The sequence below is a fragment of the Anthonomus grandis genome, chromosome 2 (genome assembly GCF_022605725.1).
Source record: "Anthonomus grandis grandis chromosome 2, icAntGran1.3, whole genome shotgun sequence".
Lineage (NCBI taxonomy): Eukaryota > Metazoa > Arthropoda > Insecta > Coleoptera > Curculionidae > Anthonomus > Anthonomus grandis.
This window is the reverse complement of record NC_065547.1, coordinates 36,205,532-36,218,048: the sequence shown is the minus strand read 5'-3', so window position 1 is coordinate 36,218,048 and position 12,517 is coordinate 36,205,532. Positions and strand designations below refer to the sequence as shown.

The following is a 12,517-nucleotide window of genomic DNA, read 5'->3' as shown; positions in this document are numbered from 1 at the left end:
TTCGTCAACTGTTTTGAGGCGTTATTATTGGACAAACTTTTTAGAAATATGGGTGACGATAACTGGGCAGCGCATTTTTTAGACCATTATCTTTTATATAAGGTCACTAAACAAATATTTTAAATACATTAAGCATTTTTAACATAATTTTTAGGTAATGTATGTCTAGACCTAGTTATCGTCACACCTGATGATAATTGGGTCATTGATTAATTTTTACGTCCCACTTTTTAACTCTAAATATGTTTAAAAAACCAACATTTCCATCACAAAAAAAACAATTTACAATCAATTAAAAAACCAAAAAAATAAGGTAGAGATAAAATATACATTTAAGTTGAGTTAAATATGCAAATTAAAAAAATGAAGCACACTGCTTACCTTATAATAAAAATGCACTATTCATTGCGACACCTGACACGCTACTGAAAACACCGACGTAAAATGACGATAACTGGGACATTTACCTTAATTCAAATCCTTTGGGAGCCTTTTTCATTTCTTTAACATTCGACTTTCTAAGTAATTTTTTATAAAAAAGCTTTAGTTTGTAAAGGTTTATAACCACTATAAATTGATTTAGTTATTGATTGTTAATATCTGGACAAAAAATATTAAAATTCCTTCTTTTTTCCTATAAAAATATGAAAAAATATCTAAAAAAAACAACAAAAGTGGCAACATCGGATACGTGCATTGTAAACATAGAGGTATTAATTATCTTTTTTGCCAGGAATCTTTTTTTTATTCTGAAATATTTGTTGATTACTCTCAAAGTATATATTATTTGTCAGCAAATAAATTGAACCTTTAAAGAGCACACTTTTTTCCTGTTACAAAATTCACAAAAAAAATATGTAGTGGATTAAGAAAATTATATATGGAATGAAAAATTGGAAAGTCGATTTGACATCATTGTCTAAGAGATGGTGAACTCAAACAACCTCGCCTATGGTTTGCAGCTAGGCTTATTCTAGGCATTCAATGTTCTAAGGAATATACCAAATAATGTTGATGATTTAAAGCAAATGATTCGACAAGAAATTAAACTTATAAGTGATTGAAAATGTCCAATTGGAACTTATTTGCCGACTTCAAAAATGCATCAGTTTAAATCAGATCAATTATCAATTTAAATGCAATGCATCAGATCAATTTAAATGAACTTTTTCCTGTCACCGTGAATCTGTATATTAAATTGGACAGTGGTATAAAAAGTATTAGAACAGAAAAGATTTTAAACAAAGGTTAATATAGATAGCATTGATGAAAATATCAATAATAGAAATAGAAAAAATCAATCGTAACTACCACGATCTTATGTAATGTATGCAAAAGTACTTATTGTTAGAATCTTTAATTTTTCTTTGTTAATATTGTATGTGTGATGTTTCAAATATTTACAATCAAACTTTTTTTTCACTTTTAGAACCCCCAGCGGATCCTTTAACCTGTCCCATAATCCCGGGAAGAGAGACCACCATCGAAATAACTACCAATAATGATATCCTAGGAATCGCCTTTATCGGTGGAAAAGATACCGTCATAACTGTAATTAATGTTTGCTTAACTTTAACGAAAATTTTTATATTCACGAAATTTTTGTTATAGGACGCAATAATATTAACGGAAGTATATAAAGGAGGCGCGGCCGACAAAGACGGCCGCTTGCAACCGGGCGATCAGATTTTAGAAGTGAACGGAACTTCGCTTAAGAATAGTACAAACACCTCCGCGTCTCTAGCATTGAGACAAACACTGCCAAAGGTAAGAAAATACTTTATTAAAATCACTTTACTTGAGCTAATTTTTTGTTTTACTTTAGATGAAAATTATCGTTTTAAGACCGAACAATTTAGAATTTACACCATTAGAAGTCGATTTCGTCAAGAAACCTGGCAAAGGTATCGGCCTGAGCATTAGTAGTCGCCAGTCTGGAAAAGGAGTTTACGTGGCTGACATTGTAAGTGATTTAAAATTTTCATTACCATCTTACTTCGCTCTTCTTGAGAATTTTATGCAAGATTTAATTTTAATAACGTACGAAGGTAGGAGGCGATGCCAAAAATTAAAACAGCGAGGATGTTAACAGAAATGTCTTTACTTCTTTTTTAAATAACGTATAATAAAAAGGCATATTGTTTGCGTACAATTGTCAGGTAAAATTCATACTTCTGGAATGGTCAGAAGCAGACTTTAGACAACTTTAAAACGTATTGACAATTATTAGACAACTTTTATACGTATTCTAATTTTGTTTAAAGAAAAGTTTTATTGCTAGTATTGTTATTGATTAGCGCTCCATAGTTCAGGGACACCTAGTTTTCGCCGTTGTAGTTCTATTACCGTGTTTTGACTGCACATGGCCTCCTGCAAACTGTCATGAGATTGTAAAACTCAAGTTATCCATTTTTGACGTTATGCTATTAAAGCTAATATTTTTTTTGGGTTTCCTCTCTCTAATAGCGCTAGTTCATTCGGAGTATGTTCAGCCTCCTTGACTAAGGCTGATAGTGGTAATCGGGTTTTCCAAGGATTTTATTAATTCTCGTTTTCGGTGGCTATGCCCCCCATATTACCCTGTACTTAACAGTTTAGTTTTAATAATAGCCATTTCCGCCTGAAATACTGATATATTTTTTCTGTCGCGTCGTATCCTTACGTTGTATCCTTACTTTGATTTTATACGCTCGAAAAAAAAAGAAATTACATTTTCTGTCGTATACGTAGATTAGGAAGCGCAAAAAAGGATGGTGTCTATCGTATTCCTGCATATTAGCTTTTTCAGGGCAACTTAACAAGGGATCACATAAGGGCGAATAAATAATTTATGTATGTAGTTTCATTAACTTCGATTTTGGAGGAAAAATTAAACAACGACTATTATATAGTCTTTACTATATGATATAAACTTTACTTTACCACATGAAGTTTTGTTCTCAGTCATACATATGTTTTAAGTTTTGTAATGACTTATTGAATAAATAAATAAATACAAATTTTTAAGTATGTCCAAGAGATACTGGCAAGTGTGGCGCAATCTAGCTCTAAGTAGCTACTGTACAGAACAAACCAACACCATCATTCTTGTACAAAGATAGTATGCACCTAAAGGGGAAGACATAGTTCTAAAGAATAATATAATATTTAATACGGGCTGCACTAAATGAACCATGCAGGAAGGGCAAACTACATTGAACAAGATTTTGTTTCTTTCTCTATTAAATTTTTTTTAAACCAGCTTTCTTCAAGAGTAATAAAATGATTAGGTAGAAAGTTGTATAAATGTATAGCATTCTAGGTAAATGTCAAATAAAGCTTTTCTATTGTGGGGGATTGCGAACTTGTTTTTAAAATTCATATTAATTGAATTGGTTGGGTTTCGAGGCACCAAACATTTTTTGAGTGATGTAAGGGATTTCTCATTATATATTATTTTGATGACGAATGTGGTGTATTAGGGTATATGGTACTGCAATTGCCTCCAATAATCCATATTCAACCAATTAATTTCTACAATTTTTCAGAAACATTACCGCATTTTCTGAAAAATTATCTGAGACCATTTATGAACCGTACACAAGTATTTATATTTTGAATCCGTCGAATACGATATTTTTCCTTCTGATTAATAAAAGCAGCATACACTACATTAAAATAATTAAAATTAGAAAGAACAACAGACTTACGTAACCTTTTCCTTAATTTTTGCTTAATGAGGTGTCGTCTACTATTAAGTGTTTTTAAATGCTCACAAAATATTAAGTTACTGTCAACCGTGATCTCCCAAATTTTATCCTTTGTATCATCCTTCCCAACATTATCCTTTGTTATAATATCAATTTTGTTTTTATGCCCAGAAATCTTAAAAATATAAAATTTTATATATAAAATTATAGTTAGATACAGTGGGTGGTTCTCTCTGTGACCTTTGTTATTTGATTGATATTTGCAGTTGATGTAACTTTTTTTACAGAGATTAGGACTGTGTTTGATGCCACTTGTCTTCAGAGAGAATTGGATTCTTTTTTTTGTGGAGACTGTCTGTATGAATGACTTTGAATAATTAACAGTTATAACTACAAAATCGACAACACTCCTTAATATAAAATCTGAGGTAGGACTTAGGAATTAGAAGGGACTCATTTTAAAAGCATGAGATGTGAAGAAATGACCAAGCAATGACAATCAATTATGCCGCTTAATCTCTATTTTCAAAATCAAAAAAATATATACATTTGGAGTCTTAAGGATGTCCGATGTATATATTGGAACGACTAAGGGACCCAATATGGATTCTTGTGGCATATCACATTTTATTTCAATTTCATTAGAAAAAAATTTGCTATTGGCACTTCTTAATATCTATTTAAAAATAAAGACTGTATAAATGGATATAAAAGATTTGATGATTGATTGCATAAAAGATCTCTGTGTATACCCATAATACTTTAGTTTGGATAACAGCAAACTATGATTCAAGGCATCAAAGGCTTTGAAAAAAAAAAGAGAAAAGCAAACTCTGTGCAATATTTGCTTTTAAACCCACATTATTTTATCGCATTATATGCCAGTTTTTTTGTAAAACGAAATATGGCATTGTCATAGTTTTTAATCTACGGAGTAATTTTAAATATTTTGGATTTTGTAACCCTCTTAAAATTGACGATGGTGTTTTTTCCGTAGAATACGATTATATGATCAGTTTTATTATAATAATTTAGGATAAAAAATTAACTTTCAATAGGTAAACCAAAATAGGTGGATACAAAAATTGTAGGTACCTGTTAAAAATATAAGTCTGCTGCCTGGATTTTCATTACATCTTATGCAGCAAACTGCCAAATCATATTTTTCAAAATTTTTGTAATTTCTTTGTGCTGCCATTCTGAGTTTGAATAAATGCAAATTGCTGCACAACTAGAGAAATACAACTTTTTTTATAATTGATAGTTTTTTATTTATCTATTATTCCGTCGTGGCCTTCTTAAAAACAATGGGGCCTACTATTAAAATAAGAATAATAGGTAATTATTTTACCAAAATTGTCTCTTATTTAGTAATTTTTGAAAACAAATCCATAATGTTATACATTTTTAAAAAGGAAAAAATTAAGCGGAGTTTTCTGTTTTCTTAAGACCTCACCATTTTGGAAGACGTTCTTCCGTCGTCTTCTCTTCTCGACGGAAGAACGATGAAGAAGGATGTTCGACATCTCCCCTAACGTCCTTAGTAAGGTCTAGTACATCTTTGTCCGCCTGTTAAAATTTTGTATGATTCAGTTGTTATCATGTTTTGATGATCCTCTGGATTTGTTCTATTGTCCCTTCCAGGTTGAGTAGACCTGGAAGTGGTTACCATATTTCTTCTTAAATAAGTCAAATTATCTCTTACCTCATTCCTATATCTATCCTAATTTGTAAATTCGTTTTTTTTTCAGTTCCAATCTCGTTTTATAACATTACTTCCAAAAGTGAGTCGTCCTATAAAAAATTGTGTTAAACTTGCATATTTGCAGGGGTATTGAATGATAATAAAACTGAATGCATTTTGTGTAGAATATAAGTTAGTTTAATCTAAATTTTAATTTAAAACTTTTTATCTACCCAAGCGTAGAAATCATAAACAGGAAAATACTAAAAAAACTCAATTGCTATACCCAATCAATATTCGATTTCTTTTCTAATAAAATATGCCAACATATTATCAACTTTTGGTAAAAATGTGTAGACCGACTTATAATAAAAAAATCATTTAAACACTGTCACTTCAGCGGCAAGCAACTTTGAAACAAGATAAGTTAGTATAAAAAATAGATAATAGGCTTCTTAAAAATTCTTATCAAGAGTACTTTCATTGTAGGAAATGAGTTAGTTCATGTGAATTTTGTTCCCAAAACCCTTTCGTCCCATTGACGAAATCTGAAACAAGCAATTATTAAAAAATAGACTTATATTAATTATAATAATATTATGAGTTTTTTGACACATAAGACACATATGACAGCTATGTCAATCTACTAAATTTTGGGCAAAATAATATGAGTAGTTTTATGTTATGCTAATAACGTGCCTAAACGAAGTTACTTTATTAGAAGATTTTTGTAATTTACAGACACTTTATATAGTATCTTGCAATTTTTAAAAGTGATATCAAGACCTGCCTCGATCAGTTGTCAAATTTTAAGTTAAAAGCTTTATTAAAATGTATTTTACTTGTACCATTGGGGTATATTCGCTCTTAACCTATGTAATTAAAAAGAAAAAAATAACTCCATATGTGCTAAAAAAAACTGTATTTAAAGAACGTTCTATGTACCATGGTACTTAGAACCATTTGAACGGAAAATGTATTATTACATAAAACATAACTAACCAAAGAATTATTAATGACATACTAAGTTATTACAAATTTTTATTTTAGTATATTTTGGTAATAACCTTTAACAGTTTCTGGCAAAAAATCCAACATGGCTGACAAATCTTTTTTCTTGCCTTCCGGCAAAAGTGGCTTAGAAATTAATGACATGCAAGCTTTTCCAATATCTTTAGGTTTAGCACCTTTTTTTAGTACATTGATACATTTCCAAGTTTCTATGTCACTGTATGTGGTCTTATACTGAATAATACCTGGATAATCTTTAGAAACTTTTATCATAGTAGCTTTTGATATTGGAAAATTTACTTTTAGTACGGAATCGCAGGCGCTTTTTAGGTCTAAAAAGTATGAATTTTCCATGTCAACTACAGTGAATGGTTCCCCTGTAACTTTAGCTGAAGCAACCACTTTTTGTAAATCCATCAGGGTAAAACACTTTGAGACTCTTTTCCTTTTTTCAATAATCGCGAAGTCCCGATCTCACGATAAGAAGCTATGCCCGCTTAATAGAAATTTTTGAACAATCTCTTCAAAATGTCCAATTTGCACCAAAAACATTATTAAAAAAATAAGAGTGCGGTTCTTATTTTGTCCTGCACAATTGTCTGACCATAGAACGAGTTTCTTTTTATCAAAAATTTCATAAGAATTCACTAGACATAAAAATTCACTAAAAGGCAGGATCCAACTTCATTGCTTCCACGACAAGCTTTTGGTTCATCCCACATACACATAAAAGCTTTATTTAGATGAGATACATGGATGCCCAGATTATAACAACTCAGTTGTCTACTATAGTACATATTACTATGAGTTAAATTTGGTACCAGTAAAACTTGCTGAAGATCCACAGATATCATACAAAAGTCACAATTGGGAAAACGTGAATCGTAAGAGTCCTTATTCATACATTCAAGGGCTCTCTTATACTTGCTGTGATGAAGTAATTGCTCTCGTTTAGCAGTTACTAATCCAGATCCACTGGAACATGAAATCTTACAAGCAAGCAAATCAAAGATCCTGCAAGTATCGGTCCTGGGACGGCAAAATGAAACATGTGGAAAACATTTCAGAAATACTTTTCGATAGAATTTGTAATTAATTTTACTTCCTGTTTTTTTGCTGGTAAAACTTCTGTAAAGACGACTAATATTAAGATCACTACTAAAATACACTTTGTTACTTTTAGGGCCACCATAGTGACTTTCATCGCATGGAAACGAGTTAACGTGGTGTTTGATTTGCTCCCAATCTTCGTTTGTATACTTTTGGTGATGTGCGTTTCCCTTTCTTTTGTCTGTGTAAGTGATAAATCCTTCTTGACACCGACTTTGTAGAGTTTGTAGACGTCTGTACGATACTGCAAAAATATCCTGGAAAGTTTGCTTGCACACTTAGAAGGAGCTACCTGTATTATTAGGAACAGAATAACAAATGGTACATTTCCTGCGACTGTTAGTCGGGGTATCATAGGTCCCATGGCGCCTCCGCTTTATTTGTAACACATACAAAAGTCGCAGCAAAAAAGTGTTCTGCAAGTTGTGATTTTCCATCTTCAGAAAATCTTCACGTAATTTGAGTTTCAAATCGGGCGAGATATTTTTGCAGCCGTATTTGCATTTGCAAGTTTTTATTACTGCAGGCACTTACGAAAATGTTTTGACTAAAAATTTCAAAGAGTCCTCCTTGTTATAACTTATAACACATATTAATCAATTTATTGACATTTTTTATATAAAACTTAAGTGCATTAAAACAAAATACTCACGTTTTCTTGAGGAGGTGGCAGCGCTGGAACACTTTTATTCTTTCGATTTTTATAGGATTTACTAGAAACGCGATTTTTATACTGTTCTGCACGCTTTGAAGTTTTACTGAATTCACACACATGCTTATCTGTTTTATTTTCCATTTTGTATTGGGTATTTTCTAAGAATTAAGCGAAACGCTTCCTAACCTGAAAGTCCCCAAAACAAAAATATAAACAAAAAATAAATACAAGGCAGTGACTCGAGTCCGTTAAACGGACGGCTAATTTCAATAAAATTCGCTGATGGCACATAGAACGTTTGAAAAAATTATAGGTCGCGTACTTAGAACATCACCACGTTTAAAGGGGTTTGGCACTTGGAACGTTTTCAGGGTTGTTGGCGATGGCACATTTTTTTTTCAGAACATTTTTAAGCCAATATCTCTATTTTGAAAAAAAAATGGCTCTTAGAACGTTTGGAATTTCCACTCTTCAAATATACAGTGCTTTCATTTCAAAACAAACCACCCTCAATAATTTCTTTAAAAAAAAGACACGTCATTTTAGATATCGAGAGAGGGGGGACGTTTAATTTAAATAAGTTTACACTTATATTTTTTATACACCGTTGGGTTGTAGATTGTATGTCCTTTAAAATGATGTATCACACTACAGCTATATTAGCTATTTGATATACCAAAGTATGACGTCTATAAAATATTCATTATTCCCAAAAATTTTTCTGTTACTATTCGCTGGTACATCAAACGATTTAATTTTTTTTTGGCACTCTTGAATAGACATTGTAATTGCTGCTTACGACGATATGCTATATCATCATTTCATACATCAAAGTGAGGTTAGCTGGAGGTGAGGGTGATTGACAGAACTCTGTCAAATATACAATTAAACATCCCCTGGTATATCTAAATTTACGTTTTTTTAAGAAGTTATTATGGGTGGTTTGTTTTGCAATAAAAGCACTGTATCTCATGCAGTATATCCATTGAAATTATTTTGCTTCTCTACAATTAATTTTCTTTAGGAAGAAAAACGAGTTAGTTATTGAACCTTCGCTTCGTTGAACATTTTTTAATTGTGCATTTTTTCAAAAAAAAAATTCCTGGCAGCAAAGTCTTTGCAGCATTCTAATCCTAAATAAAAAATTGTGCTAACATCTCAGCCACCCATCTATTTATGGCAAGCCTTATTGACGAATGCATTCGTCTTCTTAGGTTAGCTAAGTTGAGGCTGTTCATTCTTCTATTTAAAAACATCTGTGTGAAGTACTGCTGTACATTGTTTCGGTAATAGCGAAAGATAGTCGAAAGCATCTTATAGTCGCTAGAGCTTGGGAGCTTCCTGGATCGGTATATGAGTTTGTCAAAGTTGGCACGACATTACTTTGAAACAGTTCTAAATAATTAACGCTATTAAAATTAACATGAATGAACAAACATTAACCTTTTCATGATATAGCGTGTTTATCTCGCCTTCGGTGAGGATTATTTATTTCCTCGACTAATCAGAAAATCTAAAAACAAATACCATTTTCAAAACGGTAGAAGATAAATATATATCCGAGCGATTTTTCGAACAATTCCCTACTTATTGTTTATCAAATTATTCCATTTAGTTGAAACACACTGTGTAATAAAACTGGCTGACAAAAACTGCTAAGAGCAAACACAACATCCAATGATATAAAAATATAGATATGATATTTGCTCGTAATTTGACAATTTCATTCGAATTTTGAATAATAATAGATAAATAGTTGATTTATATTTTTTAAGAATATTGTGAATGAAATTGGATTGGGAGGTAAAGAAAAATTTAAGATTGAGAACCTTTAACTAAACGTTGATAATTTGTTCGTTTAAAGTGTGTGTCATATTTATTATAATAATAATTTTTTGGCGTTCTCTTTTTTTTGTTATTTCTTTTGATAAAGTTCGTGATTATATTTATTGATCTACTGCCGCTCTTCAATTGTTTATATAGAATTGCTAGTCTTAAAATATCTTGGTTCTTGTTAAAATTCAACCAGATTAATAAAGCGTCCGCTTCACGTGAACATGTCATAAATTGGAGGCCACAATATTGGTAAATATGAAAAGAATGCATATTATACAGGGTGTTTTATTGGGAGTATATCACTTATGTTAAACGCAAATAGAAATTGTATAGGAGATTCCAAAAACCAAATTAGTTATACTTAGTGAAGAGTGTTAAAAGTTTGACCATAAATTGTGTGAAACAATTTTATTTTTTGACAGCTATTTTAATTTTGAAGCCTACTTTTTAAACGATGCTAAAAACAATTAATCATATATCTTCCAGAAATACTGCCATTAATAATAATAGTCAAACTTGAGGCAAGCCCCCTATCTAATCGATATCTGAAATATAAAACTATTAAAATTTTATGTGGAAAAAATAATAATTAAATTAACAAAATAATTCTAATATAACGGGGTGAGTTGTATGAAAATTCCATCGAAACTTGACCTATATTATTATAGTCCGATAAACCTATAAATTTTTAGAACTTCCTGTATAACTGCTATTTGCTAAAAAAGAAATGCATCCATTTCCAAATGAAAGATCCTATACCATAAATTAATGAAGTTATATTCTCCTCAAGATTTGTTTCAAAAATCACCCTCGGGTCGCATTTTAACACACTTAATTTGTAAGTCAATGGGATTATTCTTCATCGATCCGCAATATTCGAGAGGTCCTTTGCATATAACTTGGCCAAATTATTTAATAGTTCACCCTCTGTCCTTCTAGTCTGGTCTTTACGATTCAAAATTGTCTCGTTCTTGCCTCAACCTTCTAGTTTTAATAGATTATTCTATTCTTGTTTATGATAGTTGTTATTTTATTTTAAAATAATGTTATAGATATTTTTATATTTTTGTTGGAAGCAAGTACCTATGCCTACTTGTTCTACAGCTAAACATATTCTAAAGTAACGATAATGCCGCATCGCACTTTTTTTTTTGAGAAAATTACCAGACAATAAAATTGGCTCAAAATACACGTTAATGTTTAAAGCAAGACCTTTACCTTTGGATAAAATGTGAAAGGAAATTACATGTTTCATACTAATTTATTTCTAATACGTGACAAAATCATAAGAGTTTATATAATTGGTAAATTTTTGGTTCTAACGTATATATTTTTATTTCTAGATTGCTGGTACACCGGCGGAATTGGATGGCAGAATAGCAAAAGGTGACATTTTGATAACCGTAAATGGTCAAAACATAGAAAATGCAACGAGCGAAGAAGCAGGGGCCATTTTAAAGACTGCTACGGGTAAAATTTCCCTAAAACTTCACAGATATAAGCCTTGTTCGGGTAATTAATGCATAATACTACCATCTCCGCACTCTAGCAGACGTAGCTAATTGACAATTTCGGCTTTTATTTTGCAATTCTCGCCACTATATGACTGATTAACTCTTTATATGGCGAAAAGTGTGGTTCGGAAGAGGTCCGCCGCTTGAGTAATTTAGGTAAATACGAGTATATTAGGATAAACTTTTAAATTCCTATAAGAATGTTTTTAGTACGTTATTGTTAGTTATTATATTTCGAATCTAAAAAATATGTTTAATTAGAGGCAAATCGACTATATTACTATGGTAGAATGTAGAATTACGAGGGTATCCATTTGGGGTTGAATAACGGGTTTCGGTTTTTAGTTTAGAGGGACCATTTTTTAAATTTAGCTGTCATCAGAGCTTAGTAACCTGGGTAAGTAATTGAATTCATACATTTTGGATCAACTGTACATATACTATGGTGGGTTAGCTACAACACACAATGGATGCCCTCCATTTTTAATAAATTAAGTAATAAACTAAAAATCGCAAACTGTAAATTATTATTTTAAAGCAAGTGTGATATTCATGATGTCCTTTACGCCGCAGCATTTAGAAGTGTCCCCTTTAGTAAATTATTAAAAGGCGTAGGAGCAGAGGTAGATAATAAATATATTATTACACATCAGAGACATTTTTATTCCATTTTTTTTTTTTTTTTTTTTTTTTTTAAACATGGTTAACTAAGAAATCGTTATGCACAGAGAGAATAGGAGAAAAAATCTAGTCATACATAAAAAATTATTATGTTAAAGATATTTAAGACTGGATTTAAAGAAAACGCATGCAAATAGCCATCTACGGCGAATAAGTAATTAAAAAACGTTATTAGTGTTTGGGCAGGCAGGTGTCGTGTTTTGACTGTGTTCAATATAAATAAGTTACAATTTTTGAGTTGCATCTAATGCAGGTACAGGAATTAAATAAGAGTATTAAATATTACTTGACTTTCCTCGGTTTTTTGAGGAAGTTCAAGCCAATCGATTAATTTCAG

The 12,517-nt window shown here is 31.1% G+C and overlaps 1 protein-coding gene and 1 long non-coding RNA gene across 4 annotated transcripts in view; one reads left to right on the top strand and one right to left on the bottom strand.

Moving 5' to 3' along the window:
* Positions 1-12,148, top strand: part of LOC126746900 (inaD-like protein) — a 226,928-nt gene extending 214,780 nt beyond the window's left edge. For all 3 annotated transcript variants that reach the window (XM_050455323.1, XM_050455332.1, XM_050455314.1), the window contains exons 27-30: positions 1,430-1,551; positions 1,612-1,767; positions 1,826-1,963; positions 11,329-12,148. In XM_050455323.1, coding sequence (XP_050311280.1) covers positions 1,430-1,551; positions 1,612-1,767; positions 1,826-1,963; positions 11,329-11,505 — 593 coding nt within the window. In that variant the 3' untranslated portion in view covers positions 11,506-12,148. The remainder of the gene's footprint in view (positions 1-1,429; positions 1,552-1,611; positions 1,768-1,825; positions 1,964-11,328) is intronic.
* On the bottom strand, positions 4,951-5,963 carry LOC126746932 (uncharacterized). Its single transcript, XR_007664037.1, has 3 exons — positions 5,660-5,963; positions 5,395-5,483; positions 4,951-5,344 (listed from the first exon to the last, which is right to left on the bottom strand). It is a non-coding gene; the product is annotated as an uncharacterized LOC126746932 (long non-coding RNA).
* Positions 12,149-12,517: the final 369 nt, after the last annotated feature.